At 32.0% G+C, this 19183-nt stretch overlaps 1 protein-coding gene across 2 annotated transcripts in view; it reads left to right on the top strand.

Moving 5' to 3' along the window:
- LOC111630821 (S phase cyclin A-associated protein in the endoplasmic reticulum-like) overlaps nucleotides 1-19183 on the top strand; it is a 157472-nt gene that overhangs the window by 27539 nt on the left and 110750 nt on the right. The window contains exons 3-5 of one of the 2 annotated variants that reach the window (XM_023374979.1): nucleotides 2530-2656; nucleotides 13520-13631; nucleotides 13714-13854. In XM_023374979.1, the coding sequence (XP_023230747.1) occupies nucleotides 2530-2656; nucleotides 13520-13631; nucleotides 13714-13854 (380 nt within the window). Of the gene's footprint in view, nucleotides 1-2529; nucleotides 2657-13519; nucleotides 13632-13713; nucleotides 13855-15967; nucleotides 16297-16378; nucleotides 16520-19183 lie in introns of those variants that run through there. The other variant, XM_023374980.1, reaches the window with a different exon arrangement.

Below are 19183 nucleotides of genomic sequence, written 5' to 3'. Positions count from 1 at the left end.
TGATGATCTCAGCATGAACATCATCAACTGGTAACAGTTTGTGGGTGCGTTCGTTAATAGCGGTCGCTCTGCAACGGGAATGCGCTGCTGTTTGTAGGCATTTAGGAACGACGGTAAAAGAAAGATTGCGGCGCCCACACTATCAATGACCTTTTAGAGGCAAAAGAAGGGTCCCAATTGTAAAATTTAACCATTAAATGGATTATTTGTTGAAAGAGCATTCAAAGTTGCCACGAAAACAATTAGAATGCTCGCGCAGTGTTACACGGAGGTATAAAAGAACGCACCCTTTATTACATTTTATGTTGTATGAGGGTTTTACCCAATTCCCGAACCGTGTTAGAGTTAACCCACGTGTTAGAGTTAGAGTTATACGGGGGATGTTCCCAATTCTCAAACCTTGTCAAAGTGAATCCGTGCTATAGAAGTGCCATGTTATACAGGAGTTACTTGTACTTGAAATATCATTTGGAGATCTTTGTTCCACCATTAAATTACTCCCTTGTCCCTTCGTTTTACAATCCACTTTGATCGTTTTCCACTTCCTCTTACTCAGCCACTTAGTAATGGTTTTTATGCTCATGAACCACACTTCACACACCCTATTTCCTTGTAGAACCACTTTTTTATCAACCCCTTTTCTTCCCTTTTCCTTGGGGGCTTAACAACCTTGCCAGACATTCCATCATGGCCAGGGGAAAACACATTAATTAGGCATAAGACACAATTATACTTTTCTGATGATGATCAATAACTGTAGTATTATTTTGTTCTAATTCTTCAATAATGAACCAAATCAAAACTAATATGAAAAAGTCATTTCCATTAGCTAAATGAAATGTAAATAGCTAATTAATATAAATTAGAATCAAATTCAAAGTTTAGAATCAAATTTTTTATTCATTTTTTTAATTAGGATTTTATGTTTAATTATAAAGTGCATATAATATTTAAGAAATAAAAAACGAAAAACTCCAGCAAAAATGAAAAATATTTAATGATAAACAAGCATTTTTGATAACTTCAGCTATTATCATCAGGTTAAATATGTTCAAAAAAGAGTGCTATAATTTAAAGAGTCGTCATCTGATGGATTATTGTTGTTACATCATTTGATGTTTTGTGTAGTATTCAAAACAGATGTATTCAAAAAGAAATCTCTCTGCTAGAGGGAGAATGTTGCTATCTTTGAAAAATATGGCCTTAAATTGAAAAAATTTGTTTATCATTAAATATTTTTTGTTTTTGCATGAGTGTTTAGTTTTTTCATTTCTTAAATATTATTATTATCCACTTTGTGTATTGTTTATATACTGTACAGTATATACACATAACAATAGATCATATCCTGATTATATACATATCTGCATTTGCATATAAGCTATTGGCCTGTATATTCTTTTATAATAAATCACCAGTATTATCATAATTATTTATATTATTACACTAGTACTATTGTAGGGACTGATTTTTATATACTTTTATTGGGATGATGGAGTCAGTATGGAAAACTATTTGCTACCTGTGTGTACTCTTAGTACTCAAGGGACAGGAGTCAAAAATGGAAAGAAATGTGACTCTGTTCTTCAGTTTTTAAATTTTCAACTTTGGTCTTTCATAAAAGTTCAATATGTATTAATAATGGTAAACCTACTATTGATAAAATAATAAATGGTATCATGTTTGATAGCAAAACAGGTGCAATCAAATTCATCACTCTATCATCCAGAGACAGGGCATATGTTGAAAATCAATTATCCTATGCAATTGTGAGGCAACTTGAGAGGCAGAACTGCATTTACTGTGCTTGTTTTACCAACTCCTTGGCACAGATGGCTTTGTTTACAGTGGTATCAAGACTCAGATACAGGTGATATTGGATTGGTAACACATTATTTTTAGTGACAAATCAGTTTTGTATGGGCAGGAATGATCTCTGTATTTGAGTATGGAGAAGGATTGGGAGTACCAAAATCTGAAATTTATTTTTGAGCTTCACACTGCCAACACTATCAGTGTCAAGATGTGGAAGTTATCTTTCTATCAGTCAGTATTCAGTAATAGTTATCAGGGGGGCATTGACTGCTAATTGAAAGGTTTGGGAGATCCCTGTAATATAAATTGTCTTTTGTGGCATGTCTACAATGGATCATTTTTTAACACGATATTGCCTACTCACACACACAGCTTGTATTATAATAAAAGCATTCACATAACCATTGCATATGTGAAGTTTCATTCAATTTTAATGATGCTCAAAACTTTTTGTTTGTTTGTGTGTGTTTGTGTTTGTGTGCATATGTGTATCATAAACATATGATAGTCTAAATCATACTTTAAACATAATCTAAATTAGTCTAATGTAACATTGGACCTGAAAAGTTTGTTTAGAGATTTCTGAACAAAAAGTTGTGTTTCAGTAAATATATATTCATATCATCTTATTAAATTTTTAATTATCAGATGATTAACACATTTAAATACTAAGAATTGATATAATTAGTTATATAAATTTTAATATTGTTATAGCACAGGAAAGAATTAGCAAATTAGGATTATCGTGGGGAGATCAAATGGATCATTTGGATATGGAATTGCGACCACCCGGCCGAGCACTCCAGATGCACGAGAAGCTTTCATCACCTTATAGAAAGAGGTTAGGAGTTTTTAAGCTATGATTACTGGTCAATTACAATGTACAGATATATAATTTTATTTTTGTGTGTATAATCTATTCGAGAGCTATTTAAAGTAGGGGACCATGGGATGGTCTTAGCTAGGCTGGGAACAAAAATGACATTTACATTAAATAAAAGTTACTTCTCACCTGGTACTGGTCCAATTTACTTAATATAAACACACATAAAAACCTTTACTTGACCAGTAAAAATATATTTAATGAAAACAACAAACGTTTTCGACTGCCTTCCTCAGTCTTCCTCAGGTTTTAAATTCTGATATTCGAAAATCGTTGTGCTTAAATATTTAAACATTTTGGAACATATACATCTTTGCGAATAAAATTCATTACGCGCATGCGTATTAATCATTACGTACGTGAACCCAAATATTCACAAATATTATTTTACATATACATGTAAACGATGTATAACACCTTACATAGAGTTGTGGGGGCATTCTGCTTCATACGCAAACCTCCAAGCTGCCGAAATATTAATAGCATCTTTATAGTTGATACAGCTATTACGTAATCCTGCTTTNTCTGTTATATCTTACCCTTTCCTTCTCAGATAAGAACATTTTCATTTTGAATTTTCATACTTGATAATTTTTGTCAATCAATTTTACCACAGAAAACTTTGTCAAAGCAAAATCAGTCATTTTCACTGCCTTCACACTAAACTGAACCCATAATCTGTTAGCTTCTTAAACAAAGAGTGCTGCTACACTTAATAAAACCTTTCATCAAATTATCAAAGAAAACAAAAATATTATAATTGACACATTCTAAGCAGACAATAGTTGAGAAGATAAAACATAAATTGGCAATCTCTCTTCAAATAAGTATTATATTAAATATAAACATTTGTCAAAATATCTCCAATATTTTTTGTTTATTACTTACTAAAATTTTAATAGCATTACAATAAATAAAATTTTAACAGTTCACGTTAAATACTTTTCTAAAGTCAGAGAAACCAGTACCATAAGGATAGCTATACTATTATGTAATCATATAAACACACAAATATTAATAAATACAGTAATACCTCGACTTACGTGAACCTGGAGTTACGCGATTTTCAAATCTCGTCGATTCGTCTTTTGTTTGAGCGCCAAGCAACTCTCGATTACTCAATCTCCCCATACTACTGTTTCGGCACAAAATAAATTGTGGCTATGTGTCACATGGAATCGACACATAGCCACAATTTATTTTGTGTTATTTATTTCTGTGTTTGTTATATCTACAGAGACTTGAGAGACTCTATGTGGTGATTTCTTCTAACCGTGAACGAATCAAAAGATGAGATAAGATTAACGAGAACATTTATTAGCTTACATACATCCGACTTGGGTTTTACACAAGTTGCAAAATTATACCCCAACTTACGCAAATTTGACTTACGTGGTTATCGCTCGGTCCCACCTATCACGTAAGTTTGGGGTATCACTGTAAATATAATGAAAAAGGAAACTATGACTTGAAAAACTATGGAAATATGGCTGCAATATCATACATTGTCCTTGGGAAACTATGGCTGCAAATATGGACACATGGCTGCAATATCATATATTGTCCTTGGGAAACTATGACTTGAAAAAGTTTTAAGAACCAGGGGTTCTTAAAACTTTTTCAAGTCATAGTTTCCCAAGGACAATATATGATATTGCAGCCATGTGTCCATATTTGCAGCCATAGTTTCCCAAGGACAATGTATGATATTGCAGCCATATTTCCATAGTTTTTCAAGTCATAGTTTCCTTTTTCATTATATTTACAGTGATACCCCAAACTTACGTGATAGGTGGGACCGAGCGATAACCACGTAAGTCAAATTTGCGTAAGTTGGGGTATAATTTTGCAACTTGTGTAAAACCCAAGTCGGATGTATGTAAGCTAATAAATGTTCTCATTAATCTTATCTCATCTTTTGATTCGTTCACGGTTAGAAGAAATCACCACATAGAGTCTCTCAAGTCTCTGTAGATATAACAAACACAGAAATAAATAACACAAAATAAATTGTGGCTATGTGTCGATTCCATGTGACACATAGCCACAATTTATTTTGTGCCGAAACAGTAGTATGGGGAGATTGAGTAATCGAGAGTTGCTTGGCGCTCAAACAAAAGACGAATCGACGAGATTTGAAAATCGCGTAACTCCAGGTTCACGTAAGTCGAGGTATTACTGTATTTATTAATATTTGTGTGTTTATATGATTACATAATAGTATAGCTATCCTTATGGTACTGGTTTCTCTGACTTTAGAAAAGTATTTAACGTGAACTGTTAAAATTTTATTTATTGTAATGCTATTAAAATTTTAGTAAGTAATAAACAAAAAATATTGGAGATATTTTGACAAATGTTTATATTTAATATAATACTTATTTGAAGAGAGATTGCCAATTTATGTTTTATCTTCTCAACTATTGTCTGCTTAGAATGTGTCAATTATAATATTTTTGTTTTCTTTGATAATTTGATGAAAGGTTTTATTAAGTGTAGCTGCACTCTTTGTTTAAGAAGCTAACAGATTATGGGTTCAGTTTAGTGTGAAGGCAGTGAAAATGACTGATTTTGCTTTGACAAAGTTTTCTGTGGTAAAATTGATTGACAAAAATTATCAAGTATGAAAATTCAAAATGAAAATGTTCTTATCTGAGAAGGAAAGGGTAAGATATAACAGAAGTGAATCTGAGCTTGAAACAGCTGAGTGAAAAAGCAAATGATGAGAAAGCACAAAGTGCTGTTTGTCTGAGCAGAGAAGACAACCAGATTATGCAAATAAGTAAGAATTTGTCAGCAAGGGATATGTAGGAAGAGCTAACTTCAGCAACACATTATATTTCTTGAGTAAGTTGTATCAATCAAAAGCTTTAAAAAATGAAGATATGCAAGAATATATTAGATGTACCCAGGAACCTAGTGGACTATTTGCAGTGCATTGGAGGTCACTCAGAAACTTACAAGTGGCAGCATTATTACTTAGCAGACTTCTAGTTAGTTACAAAATACTTGTCATAGGTCTTGATGTTTGTCTAGATAAACAAACTTGTCCTTCAATATTTTAAAGGTAAATTTGAATATAAATAATATAAGTGAAAGATTGAAGAAATCTAAATGATATGCATAAAAGTAAGATAGAGTAAGCATTGCCTATTCAGAATAAGATTGAGAGAACCATGAACATAAGAATACATTTCAGTGTTATAATTGCAAGAAACTTGAACAGGTTCAACACAATTCTCCATTTATGAAAGCTCTAAGGCTATTGGGCTAGCAAAATGATAATGAATAAAAGGCTAAAAGTATCATTCTTAAGGATAATTCTTCAGATTTAAAGATGGCTTTTTCAGCAGTTACTACTGTATTTGAAATTGTAATTATGGTGCATTGAGTCAGATGCTAATGAGTTAACAAATAATAAGTATTTCTTTGTTTGGATAAGTCAAAAACCTAGGGTAACTGCAATCAATGGAAAACATATGAACTCTGAAGAATCAGGAAATGATAAATTTATCATTGATTGCCAACTATCTCATAATGTTTCTAGGAAGGTGCTTGTGAAAGATACACTGTATGTGCTGGAATTGGAAAACAATCAGCTGTCAGTTAAAAGCTTGTCTAGAAAGGAAATAAACAATTAAAGATAAAGTTTATTTTTGAAACATATAAACACTTAATACAATCTTTATAATCTTTGAACCACATTATAATTTTAATTCAAAATTACACTACTACACTATTGAAATTGCATAACATTAACACCTACGAAAAACTTTCCATTGAATTTCTTCAAGTCGTCTTTAATGCCTGCTAAGATTTCTTCCTTTGTGCTTTTGTCCATGAAAATATTTCAATTGTTTCATTGAAGTCGACAAATTTTGTTAAATATGCTTCAATGCAAAGAAGTGTAAGGACATTCAGCTTATTTTGCTGCATAGTACTGTACATCTTAAGTGATCCTTGATTCTTTTCAGAGAAGAAAAAGACCTTTCAGCCGAGGAATCAGTCCCTGGCTTGCACACAAACATTCTTAATAAAATGTCAACATTTGGATAAACTGTTTGTAGCCTTTTTTCTCATAGCCACTTGCAAAGTGCTAATGGGTTTTTTTAGTTTCAATGTTGCAATCAATTATGTGAAATTTCAGATGGACAAGTTCATTGCATAGAGTGGATTCCAGGTCATCTTTGAAAATCAAAAGCAGGTTTGTTTCCTCTTCTTCAAATTCAGGAGAAGTCAGTCACCAGAATTTTGTAATAGCACCAAATCTTTTGCCAAACTCTTTTTAAGTAACTGGCCTTTACTCAAGTTCTGCTTTAAAGTTGTCAACTATCATTAGAAATGTATTGATTCGAAAGTTGTCACACCCACTTAAATGAACTTCACTGTCAAGTGTCTTATCAGATTGAAGTTTCCTGAGAATCAAACACTTTTCATCATGCTCATATACTTTCTATTCATACAATAAATCTGACTTACGGAACCTGTAACCGATGCATATCACTTTTTCTTTCAAAAATCAAACGTTTTCATAACCCCTTCTGGGTTCTTCATCAGGATAACAGCTGGATCGAATAGCAATTTCAAGAAGTTTGAATGAATCCGAACTTGAATCGTTCCATTCACTTAATCCGTCACGTGATATGATTGAAATTGTTCTATTTCGACGGTCGATGTTCAAATTTAAGAGAATGATCCAAAACATGTTATTGAGATATAAAGATTATTTAATATTCTCGTGTTCCCTAATATCATTTATTTTTACGGCTCAATATAATTTCGTTATCACTCTTTATGGAGTAGGTTTTGCCACGCCTGAATTAATACACTCGGATTTGTCATACGCCCTAAAAATTTCCATCTCTTCTAGCCATTTTAGTTGGTGAATATGTGGTGTGGAGGCAATTATCCGTGCTGCATTGAAGTCCACTACTATTTCGGGATCAGTGGCATAGGTGGAGAGTGAGGTTGTGTGCCTGTTGTGATGTATATCCGAAATATGTTCTTTTAATCTAATCTCTAACGAGCGTTTAGTTGATCCCACGTATACCAGATCTCTGTTGAACCTGTTATCCCTTATAGGAATTTTATATACTCCTGATATCCTCTCCATCCTGGATCCGTCTTTTTCATTACGTAGGATGTCAAACAAGGTGCTGCATCTTCTGTATGCTATGTTAACATTTCGTTGTTTAGCAATGGTGTTGTACAGAGACTTCAATAGAGGGTTGAACTTAATGGGTATCCTTATATTTTCTATATTATTGCTTGTGTTTTGCGTGTTGATTACAATGTTGGAAGAAGCCTGTGTTTGTTTGTGGCGCTCTGCGATCTTTTGTATAATATTTCGGTACCTGTGTGATCTGGTGATACTTTCCAAGTATTTTAACTCCTCCGTTAATGCTTTTTGTGTGGAAGAGTGTGTGTAAGCTCGTTTAACCAATGCCCTAAAAGCCGCCATTTTCCACCAGAGGACTCTACAGTTTGTTTCATCTATAAATATACAACTAGGACTTGGCTGATATTGAGAAACTTTTTAGTGTTGTTTGAAATAATTGACATTAGATCCTACAAAGAAAGGTCAGCATTGAGTGTTTACACAAACGTGTTTTTAATGATATCTTCTCAGTCATTTTAAAGATTTATGTTCTAGCTTCATGTTGTATATTGTTGGTCCCTGGTAAAATATAGAAAAAAGGATTGAATGTGCCCAAAAATTTTAGTATGATCATTACAGTGATTAATTTAGAATATTCTTGAAGAAGAGATTGGCTCATAGTAGGTTCAAGTCCCATCCTGGGCCAATCTTTGTATTACTGTGTTTCTTAAATCATATAATTTGATAAAATAAGGATATATACAGGAATGTATTTTACAGAGATGGACAAATTAAGTTTTACGAATAGTCATTATGCAGAATTCATTTCAGATTCAGAATCCTCTTCAGCCACAGACTAATCACTAAGACATTACTGGTTCTGAGCAAAGTCAAAAGGAAAATATAAATTTAAAAACGTTTTTCCTCCCTAAATAATGTAAACTATTAAATTCTACATTATTTAGGTAAAAATATGTAAAAATAGTAAATAAAGTAAATATATTTTTAAAAAGGGGGTTTACTTATATAACGAATGAACTGGATAAATATATTAGTAATAAAACACACCTTTAATAATCCAGCTAATAAAAATTAATAATATAATAACGTTTTCGATCGTTTCTTAACGATCTTCTTCAGTTACCATAGCATAGAATAAAATCGAACACAAATTTCATATTTACGTTCTTTTTTGTGTTCGATTTTATTCTATGCTATTGTGAGATCAGCCAGGACGTAAACAAAGTTACGCCACTTACGGACACGCGATCGTGAGATCGGTTCTCTTACTTTTATAGGAGGGCGGTAAATACGCGAAACCGATCTAGACTGCGAAGTCCAGATCTATGTCAGGATTCCTAGACACCAGTTTATCGGTTGTTTTACACGCAGATAAACACGCGTGGGGCAATCTTATTCAGATAATAATTGAGAGACATTTCTTTCTAAAATAAACAAGAGTAAATTTAATTAAACGTAAACAAATAATGGGAATACAAATATATGATAAGGAGACTACTACTACTAATTACAGTCTATAAGTCGTGCGAGATATGGACTTATATCTAACTGATACACGATCAAGAGAGAGAGCTCACAAAATCATTTACAAACATACAACCTGATCGTTGTCTTTACTCTTCGGCTCTGTATATGAAGTATTTGTTCACTCCTTGAATTCTCTGTCTTCTTTCCTCTGGAGAGATCCACTTAACTGGGTGTATTTCTAGACTCAATCCTTCGTATATTGTATGGCTCATAGTATAGGCGTTGGCCTTTAAGAGCAAATATGTATGGAGTCCTGACTCTTCTATGTCTGTCAATGAACTCCACGAATTCTGATAAATTTCCACTATATCTGACGATCGGCAACCAATCATCATGCAAGGTTCTTCCGTGGAAACGGACGAAAAGGGGAATATGTGAAGGGTAAACATTTCCCATCAAAGTGAGGTTTCTCGCAGATAAGGGAAAAACAGAGGATGTACTAACTTCCCTCGAAGGAAGTAACATCTGTTATCTATTTTTCCCATGTTGGAAAACGTTAATTTCTCACCAAAATGAAATAATATTTTATGACAATATTTAACATTATTAATAAAATTACTGTTTTAGACCCAGGGGCCTTTCAGATCTCACCTTATGGTAACTGAAAAAGATCATTAAGAAACGATCAAAAACGTTATTATGTTATTCATTTTTATTAGCTGGATTATTAAAGGTGTGTTTTATTACTAAAAAGGGGGTTACCTGGGGTTATTTTTAATTTTATATTATTAATTATTTTATGGAAGTTATTAAAAAGAGGGTTGTAAAACTTGAAAGAACTAAGTTAAAAAATTTAAATAATAATAATAATAATAATAATAATAAACTGCTACAAATCACACACTCATACACTAAGGACATACAAATGGAGTTTGGCTTAGACAAATGCAAAAAACTTCACGTAGGAAAAGGAATCCTGAAGAAAGAAGATTTTGCACTTGGAAATGGAGAAGTTATTGAATCCATGGATGAGGCCGAGTTCTACAAGTATTTAGGATTCCAACAGGCCAAACTAACATAACATACACAGATAAAGCAAAGATTACTTAAAGAATACCAAAGTAGGTTAAATGCCATTCTCAAAACACAGCTAAATGCAAAACACACAGTTAAAGCAATAAACACATATGTCATCCCAGTACTCACATACTCTTTTGGAGTTATACATTGGACTCACACAGATCTCGAGCAACTCCAAAGGAAAACAAGAACAACACTTACTAAGCATAAACAACATCATCCTAAATCCGCCACAGAAAGATTAACCCTTCCACGTAAAGAAGGCGGACGTGGCCTGATTGACATAGTTAACCTTCACTACAAACAAATACAGTCACTGCGAGAGTTTTTCTACAAGAAACAAGAAACATCACAGTTACATAAAGCAGTAACTCTAGCAGACTCAAATAACACACCATTAAACTTACACTCACAACATACAGACATGACACAACATATAAAAAGCATAGACAACATTAAGCAATCATGGGCTCAAAAGGCTCTCCATGGCAGGCATCCTTACGACCTGGCCCAGGATTTTGTTGACAAAACTGCGTCAAACAGCTGGTTAGATCGGGGATGCCTCTTTGGGGAGACGGAAGGATTCATGATTGCCATACAGGATCAGGTCATAAATACTAAAAACTACAGAAAACACATACTCAAAGATACAACACTCACAAATGACACATGCAGAAAATGTCACATCATGCCAGAAACTATACAACACATCACTTCTGGTTGCAAGCTCTTGGCACAGACAGATTACTTACATAGACACAATCAAGTAGCAAATATAATACACCAAGAGCTTGCAAAGAAACACAAATTGGTAGACATCCACGAACCATACTACAAGTATATTCCACAGACAGTATTGGAAAACAACACGCACAAAATGTACTACGACAGAGCCATAATCACAGATAAAACAATTTACCACAACAGACCAGACATCACACTCATTGACAAACACAATAAAATCACATACATTATAGACATAGCCATTCCAAACACTCACAATGTACAAAACACATGCACTGAAAAAATTAGCAAGTACACAGAACTCGCCCAGGAAATAAGGCATCTGTGGAGGATGGATAGGGTGCTTATTGTACCTGTTGTTCTCTCCTGTACAGGTGTGATACCACACACACTACACAAAAGCCTGGGAACATTACAATTGAATAGAAATACATACATCACACTACAGAAGGCCACTATATTGAATATATGCCACATTGTTAGGAAATTCCTGAATACAGACACACACACTGACACATTTATTTAATTTTAGTTTTGTTTTGGTTGCTATGCCTTGACTCTGGTCCGGCATAGTACACAGCCACCGGTGTGAACAGAGTATAACTCACAAAACCCAAAATAATAATAATAATAATCTTTATTGATTTGACTTGCATCTTTACAAGGGGGAGAAAAGAAAAAACAGAATAATAGGTACACATAATATAAATATCCAATACATACACAGTGTGTTCCGAAAGTAAGTGCTGATTTTTTATTTCAAAGTACACAAAAGATTCATCAAACTACAAATAATCTCCTTCAAAGTATGGCCCTTGTGAGGTCACACAGTGGTTCCAAAGTTTTTCCACTATTTGTAGCAGTATTTGAAATTGTTTTCTATAAGGGTGTTTAGTTTGTCGGTTACAACTTTTAGGTTAGGTTAGGAATAATAAAGATGACTAACTAGTATCAAGTATTCGAAATCAGAATTGGTTAACATGTTGATAATTAATGAGACTGAAGTAAACAATTAGATCAGTAGTGCCCAAACTATGGTTCCTGGGTCAAATCTGGCCTATGTCACATGTTAATCTGGCTCATGAACATATTTGACACATCACTTACAAATGAGAGAAATAGGCCTACTGTTGTATACAGTGAAATCCTTCTGTACTAATATTTCGCAGAACAAGAAAAAATATTGTTGTAGAGAGATTTATTATTATAGTGAGATTTTTTTAAAAATTATTCCCTTTTTTATTTAACATTGTCAGACTACAAACAGATTTATTTTTCACAAAGTTAGACAATGTTAGAACAGAAAAACATATAGTATTATTAGTTGCCTTTGGTACAAGATTTAAGTGATTTTATTTCATATTTATATGTTAAACATCAAAATCCAAAATCAGTTGGAACATTAATCTTCCTAGGCAAAACTAAATTAATTGTAAACTTAAACTTTTCAAATGTAATTTATTAAGGAGAATGATTTTACTTTTTTGGCAGTTATGCATACATGACAAGGGAAAGCATTAGAATCGTGTCAAATTTGATCGAGTTTTTTGCAAATCTCCACATTTTGAGACTCCCTGAATTGAAAAAAGGAAAAAAATTTTATGTATGTATCTTTTGTGCCTGTTTTGTTTAATATCTCAGAATGGGGTAATGATTAAGAAAGAAAATGTGACATGGTAGCTTGTGTATAAGGGACATTGATGTTATTAAATTTTGGCAGTTAAAGGTGAGAGGGTGGGGAGATAGAGGGGGCATTATGTATCATATCTAGAGGTTGGACTTAATGAAAAATTTATTTATCATTTGCAATTTTTTATGAAAATCATCACTATCTTTCAAATTAAACTTCTTGAAGTTTTATAATTAATAATAATATATAAAAGTTTTTTATAATAAAATCTCTTAAAGGATGATGCCATACACAATTTTATTTATTACTAGCAGACCCCGCCACGCCTTGTTGTGGCTCAAAATGTATCTATTATAAATGTATAACACTTCCCCCGTGGGGGNATATAAAAGTAATTTTATTTTAAAAAAATGAATGCAACTCTGTGATATTTATTGGTGTAATTTATAAAAACAAAAATACTAAAATTTGTTCAAAACAGAAAACTGCCAAACTGAAAAAATATTTGGTACACAACTCTGATTTAAACATGTTTACTGTACCTGTTAAAAAAATTAGAATGTTTTTAAATCTGCTGTATTTTGTAGCTGAAGGTAATCTGTTAAAATATTGAGTATAATTAAAGTAATTTCAGAAAATCTTTTAATTTTATGAAACTTTCCAAAACTATCTAATATATGTTATTTCTACAGGCAATAGCTGATCCCATTATGAACTTGTGATTAGGAGATGAATTTTTCCCCATAAAAAAGATAATAATTTGCATATTTATAACAAACAGGTCACTATCAGAGAGTATCAGACGCCATGAAGAAAAGCAACTTAAAGCACAAGAAAAGAGAGAAAAATTGCTTGAAGAAAAGACCCAAAGATTTAAAGATATTGCAAAAAAAGTCTGTTGTGCATTATTTTTTGCTATTTATTTTGTATTGCAAGTTTCATATATGTACATAATTTACATTAAATTGTCATTAGGTTGAAGAAATGAAAGCATGGAAAGAAGAACAGCAGCAGCAGAGAAGAATTTCAATGGAGAAAAAGTTGAGAAGAGCTGAAGAAAAACGTCGGATGCAATTGCAACGAATTGTTCGTAAAGCACATGATGAAGAAGAAAAGGTTTAATGTTTAAAGTATTTTACAACATTTAAATTATTTAATTAAACATTAATTAATTTAAACAATTTGAATTTAATTTAAATTATATTTCAAAAAAGGGGGGAAAACAGTTACCAGGGACCTCATGGCAATCTTTTTTTACAACAAATAATCAAACAGAAAAAGAAAATAAAGAGAAGATAAAATGACATACATACATACATACATACATACATACATTACCTCTTTATAATATTAGTATAGATAATTAATAATACAAAAGTTATTTTTCAAATAAAATCTCATAATAGCCAGGAAATTTATGCAACTTGTTGATTGGTTTTTTGTAATTTTAATATGTGTAATTTTCAGCACTTTCCCTATATGCTTTCTAAGAGAACCTCATTATGTCAAGAGGTTAACATAACAATGTTTTCCAGAAATTATATAGGGATATTTTAGTATTGCAAATTACACTAATCTAAAAGTAATAATGGCTTTGTTACAGTTTTTATCTAATAAGATCAATAGATTCAAGCCCAAAAATGTGACAAAAAAGCTGTAAATTGTTATAGGAAAAGTTAAAACTGGTTTCCTTCATCATTTGGAGTTAGTCTAAATGCTATCAAAAATTTTTTCTCAAAATTTAATGTTTCTGTTATTACACAAAGCAAGAAATGATAATTTTAAGTACTGAACAAAATATTTTAGGCACTAAAGTACCAAAAACATGCTAAATCTGGTAACATATGTAGTCAGTAGGCATCAACACAATACCTTACTTTTCCAGCAATTGCAATTTAATGTTCTTTAACTTGAGACAGACCTCTGAATGGGATCGAAAACATTTGTTTTGATTAAACTATTGCTGAACAAGTGTGTAAGATGTAGTGTTATTGGTATATATTTATTTTTTTTAGTTTTTTCTTCATGTGTTTTTCTGAGACATCAGCACAAATGAGAGCAATTGTCTGTATCAATGCTTAGTGATTGCAGGTAACATTTATGATAGAATTACTGTATTAAGAAAGAGTGACATTTTGATTCCAAAAATGAATGATAAATTAACTTAATTAAAATTTAATTTTCTGCATTATTATTATTGTATGGAAAGGAAAATATAATTTATTTTATGAGTACAGTAAAAAAAATAATATATCATTAAAAGATTTAACACAATATAGGATATTTGTCAGTTGGGAGAAGTTTTATCAATATTAAAGCCAAACAATTGCTGAATTATATTGCGCTATATTACTACTACTATTATTAATTAAATACTAAGTAATTTGTCACTAGAGGCAATTAAATTAATATTTTTTATTTATTTTAGAAGATTCTTCAAGAAAGAATTGAACCAAAGCAGGACTTTGACTTGCAACTTGTGCTTACCTTGTGGTTATATGTTATGTTAAGCTAATATGAACTGCATAGAGAACTATTTCTTATTGTATGGATAGATTTATCATTATATTTATAATTATATTCTATAAACAATCAATGCACAAATATTCAATATTTGTGCATTGATTATCACTGTATCAAGTTTTGATTGTTTATAGAATATACAAAATATTTGTGGCTCACCTACCTATGATTATGCATAATTTGACTTTCCAATCAAAAAGTTTGGGCACCTCCAAATTAGCCACCTCGAGAAGCCACATCACAGAATAAATCAATTTTTAGTACTGTTTTATAAATATAACATAATTAGAATTTCCAACAGTTGGGTGAGACAGTAGGTTTTGGTACTTAAGTTGGCTTGTTTGCAGTTGTGTGAGCTCATAAAGATTACATCTGAGAAGTGTTTGAATACCTAGCACAAGTTTTTGAGAACAACAGCTGCAATTGAATGGTTCTCAATTCTTGTATTCAAATACTCCGCTCTTTAGTTGGAATCACTCTGGATTAATTTGGATTAATTAAGCTAGTAATAAAATGTTCTTATGCATATAAAAGTAATTTTATTTTAAAAAAATGAATGCAACTCTGTGATATTTATTGGTGTAATTTATAAAAACAAAAATACTAAAATTTGTTCAAAACAGAAAACTGCCAAACTGAAAAAATATTTGGTACACAACTCTGATTTAAACATGTTTACTGTACCTGTTAAAAAAATTAGAATGTTTTTAAATCTGCTGTATTTTGTAGCTGAAGGTAATCTGTTAAAATATTGAGTATAATTAAAGTAATTTCAGAAAATCTTTTAATTTTATGAAACTTTCCAAAACTATCTAATATATGTTATTTCTACAGGCAATAGCTGATCCCATTATGAACTTGTGATTAGGAGATGAATTTTTCCCCATAAAAAAGATAATAATTTGCATATTTATAACAAACAGGTCACTATCAGAGAGTATCAGACGCCATGAAGAAAAGCAACTTAAAGCACAAGAAAAGAGAGAAAAATTGCTTGAAGAAAAGACCCAAAGATTTAAAGATATTGCAAAAAAAGTCTGTTGTGCATTATTTTTTGCTATTTATTTTGTATTGCAAGTTTCATATATGTACATAATTTACATTAAATTGTCATTAGGTTGAAGAAATGAAAGCATGGAAAGAAGAACAGCAGCAGCAGAGAAGAATTTCAATGGAGAAAAAGTTGAGAAGAGCTGAAGAAAAACGTCGGATGCAATTGCAACGAATTGTTCGTAAAGCACATGATGAAGAAGAAAAGGTTTAATGTTTAAAGTATTTTACAACATTTAAATTATTTAATTAAACATTAATTAATTTAAACAATTTGAATTTAATTTAAATTATATTTCAAAAAAGGGGGGAAAACAGTTACCAGGGACCTCATGGCAATCTTTTTTTACAACAAATAATCAAACAGAAAAAGAAAATAAAGAGAAGATAAAATGTACAAAAACTTCAAAAGTTATAAATATTGCCATTTTTTATAATATTTCTGTGAACTTATAGGTACCATTTAATTTCTTTATTTGTTTGTAATTCTGTATACTTTATATCATTTCCTCTGCTGAATTACACAGCTTTATTGATGAGAATATAATTGAATTTGGTCCTATCCCTAATCTTGTTTTTGGTAATAGAAAATCTTTTACAGTATAATCTCAGTAATCTGACATGTATGAGACCAGAACAGTGCCAGAGTAATGAGATTGCAGGATTTTTGGGAGTTCACACATTTTGATGAATTAACAATTTAAACATAAATATGAACAAAAATTATTGTAACATTGTCACAATACCAGGCTGTAATTTTTAATTATATTTTAAATTCATTTAATTTAAAATATATGCTTTATTTTATCAGGGTGATTCAAAAGTTTCCAGACACTGACAACACTTTTGTGAAAAAGATCTCTAGCACTGGCAAAACTACTGTGAATGTAAACAAGTTGTTATTTGCATCATCAAAGCATGTACATTATTTTATAGAGCTGTTGAATTCATTCCTTTGGTGAATTTTTTCCACAATAAAAAATGACTGACAAAAAACTCATCATTCAAAGTACATTGTGACATTACTGGAGACAAGGGTTAAGTGCAAGGGTAGCAGCAGAGAAAATTTGTGAAATTGAAGGCTCAGACTTGATGAACAAGACAACTGCAGATGAATGGTTCTGCTTTAATTCTGGGAACATCAGCCTCGTAGACAAGCCTTGGTTTAGACAACTATTGGTGGAATTTGGATGGTCCAGTACATTGGAAACTGGTTTCTAATGGTTGGGCTGTGGATGGCAACCTCTATGCCAAACAAATGGAAAAAGTGTTTGAAGTTTTGCACACTCACTATTCAGCATTGCTTAATCAAATTGAACACTTCTGTACTGTGATAATGTTCTGGCACACTATTCTGGAGTGGTCCAAGAAAAGTTAGAGGAGCTGAAAGGGATCACAGTTTTGCCTTACCCACCATACAACCCTGACCCCATTCCATCAGATTTTCACCTCTTTCGATTGTTGACACATTTTCTGTGAGGACATTCCTTCAATACAGTGCATGATGTTGAAAATGGGGTTCATGAGTTTTGGCAACAAAACCAGTCAAGTGGTATTGCCAAGGAATCCATCAATTTGCAAAATGATGGGTCAAGACCATAGCTAACAAGCATCTTTATTTCAAGGAATGACCATGTCTGTGTTCTAGTATAAATACAGAACTTTATTTAAAATTCTGTATCTTGTTCTGTGTCTTGGACCCTTTGAACCAACCTAATAGTGTCATACTGGTCGTCTATCTAACTGTGTTCTAGAGAAAATTTTTGAATTGAAATCATGTGACTTCTGGTCCAGACTGGTACTTACAAGAGCCAACAAACTGAAAGACATGGTGGTAATGAAAAGATCTACATAAAGCAAGCTTTTATTAAAGTACATAAAAGAAACACAATGCAAGACTGCCCATCCATGTGCTTTGGAGCAGCTACAAACAAGAGTCAAATACTTTTCTAACACACCCTTGCAAAAGATTACTCATGAACTTCATCAACGCGTGCTTACCTCCACATGATTACAGCATAAAACAACCACTTGAATTGCTGTAGAAAATGAAAAATACGAAATTAAAAGAAGGGAGGTACATGACAGTACTAGATTTCAAGGCCTTATACCCCTCAATAAAACTAGAGTCATGTTTTTGCCACCTGAGAGACTTCCTAATGAGAAAGATAGGAAATGCGATAAATATTAAAAAACAAATACTGGAACTAATGCATCTTGCTACATATTCATTGATCTTTAAATTTAACAAAATTACATACACACAACATAGAGGAATGACAATGGGAAGCTCTATTGCAGAAGCATTATGCGAGATGGTCCTAAGGTCTTTAGAAAAAGCAATCTTACCGAAATATGCAGCATACATGATAGTATATGCACAATGTTGACAACGTATTGATTATATGGAAAGAAAAACCAGACATCCAACAATTTATCAGACGTCAATTCCAACAAGTTTGGCCTAGAACTCAAACTAGAGCAAAGGAACGACTAAAGTGTGCATTTTCTAGACATATCAATAGAAATAGAGAAAGGAGGGAAAATTGCAACAAAATTTTACAGAAAGACAATGTATAACCCATTATTTATACCATGGAACTCCCATTACTCGGCATGTTATAAAATATCAGCATTCCAGGCGCTTATAAAGAGAGCGTAAACACATTGCAACAAACCACAAGACAGAATTAAAGAATTACATCATGTCAAAGAACTAGCTAGGCAGTGCAGTATCTACCAGAATACAATAAAAGCCATTATTAACAAAACAAGAATAGACAATAAAGAAGGTAATGAGCAGGAAAGAATAAAAGAGTACACAGTAATGGAATATGTGGCACCTTTAAGCAATATTTACAAAGAAATAGGA

The sequence above is a fragment of the Centruroides sculpturatus genome, unplaced genomic scaffold (genome assembly GCF_000671375.1).
Source record: "Centruroides sculpturatus isolate CEXI.00-Female unplaced genomic scaffold, Cexi_2.0 scaffold6, whole genome shotgun sequence".
In the NCBI taxonomy this organism is placed as follows: Eukaryota; Metazoa; Arthropoda; class Arachnida; order Scorpiones; family Buthidae; genus Centruroides; species Centruroides sculpturatus.
The sequence above is the reverse complement of the archived record's forward strand: the minus strand, read 5'-3'. Positions and strand labels throughout refer to the sequence as shown.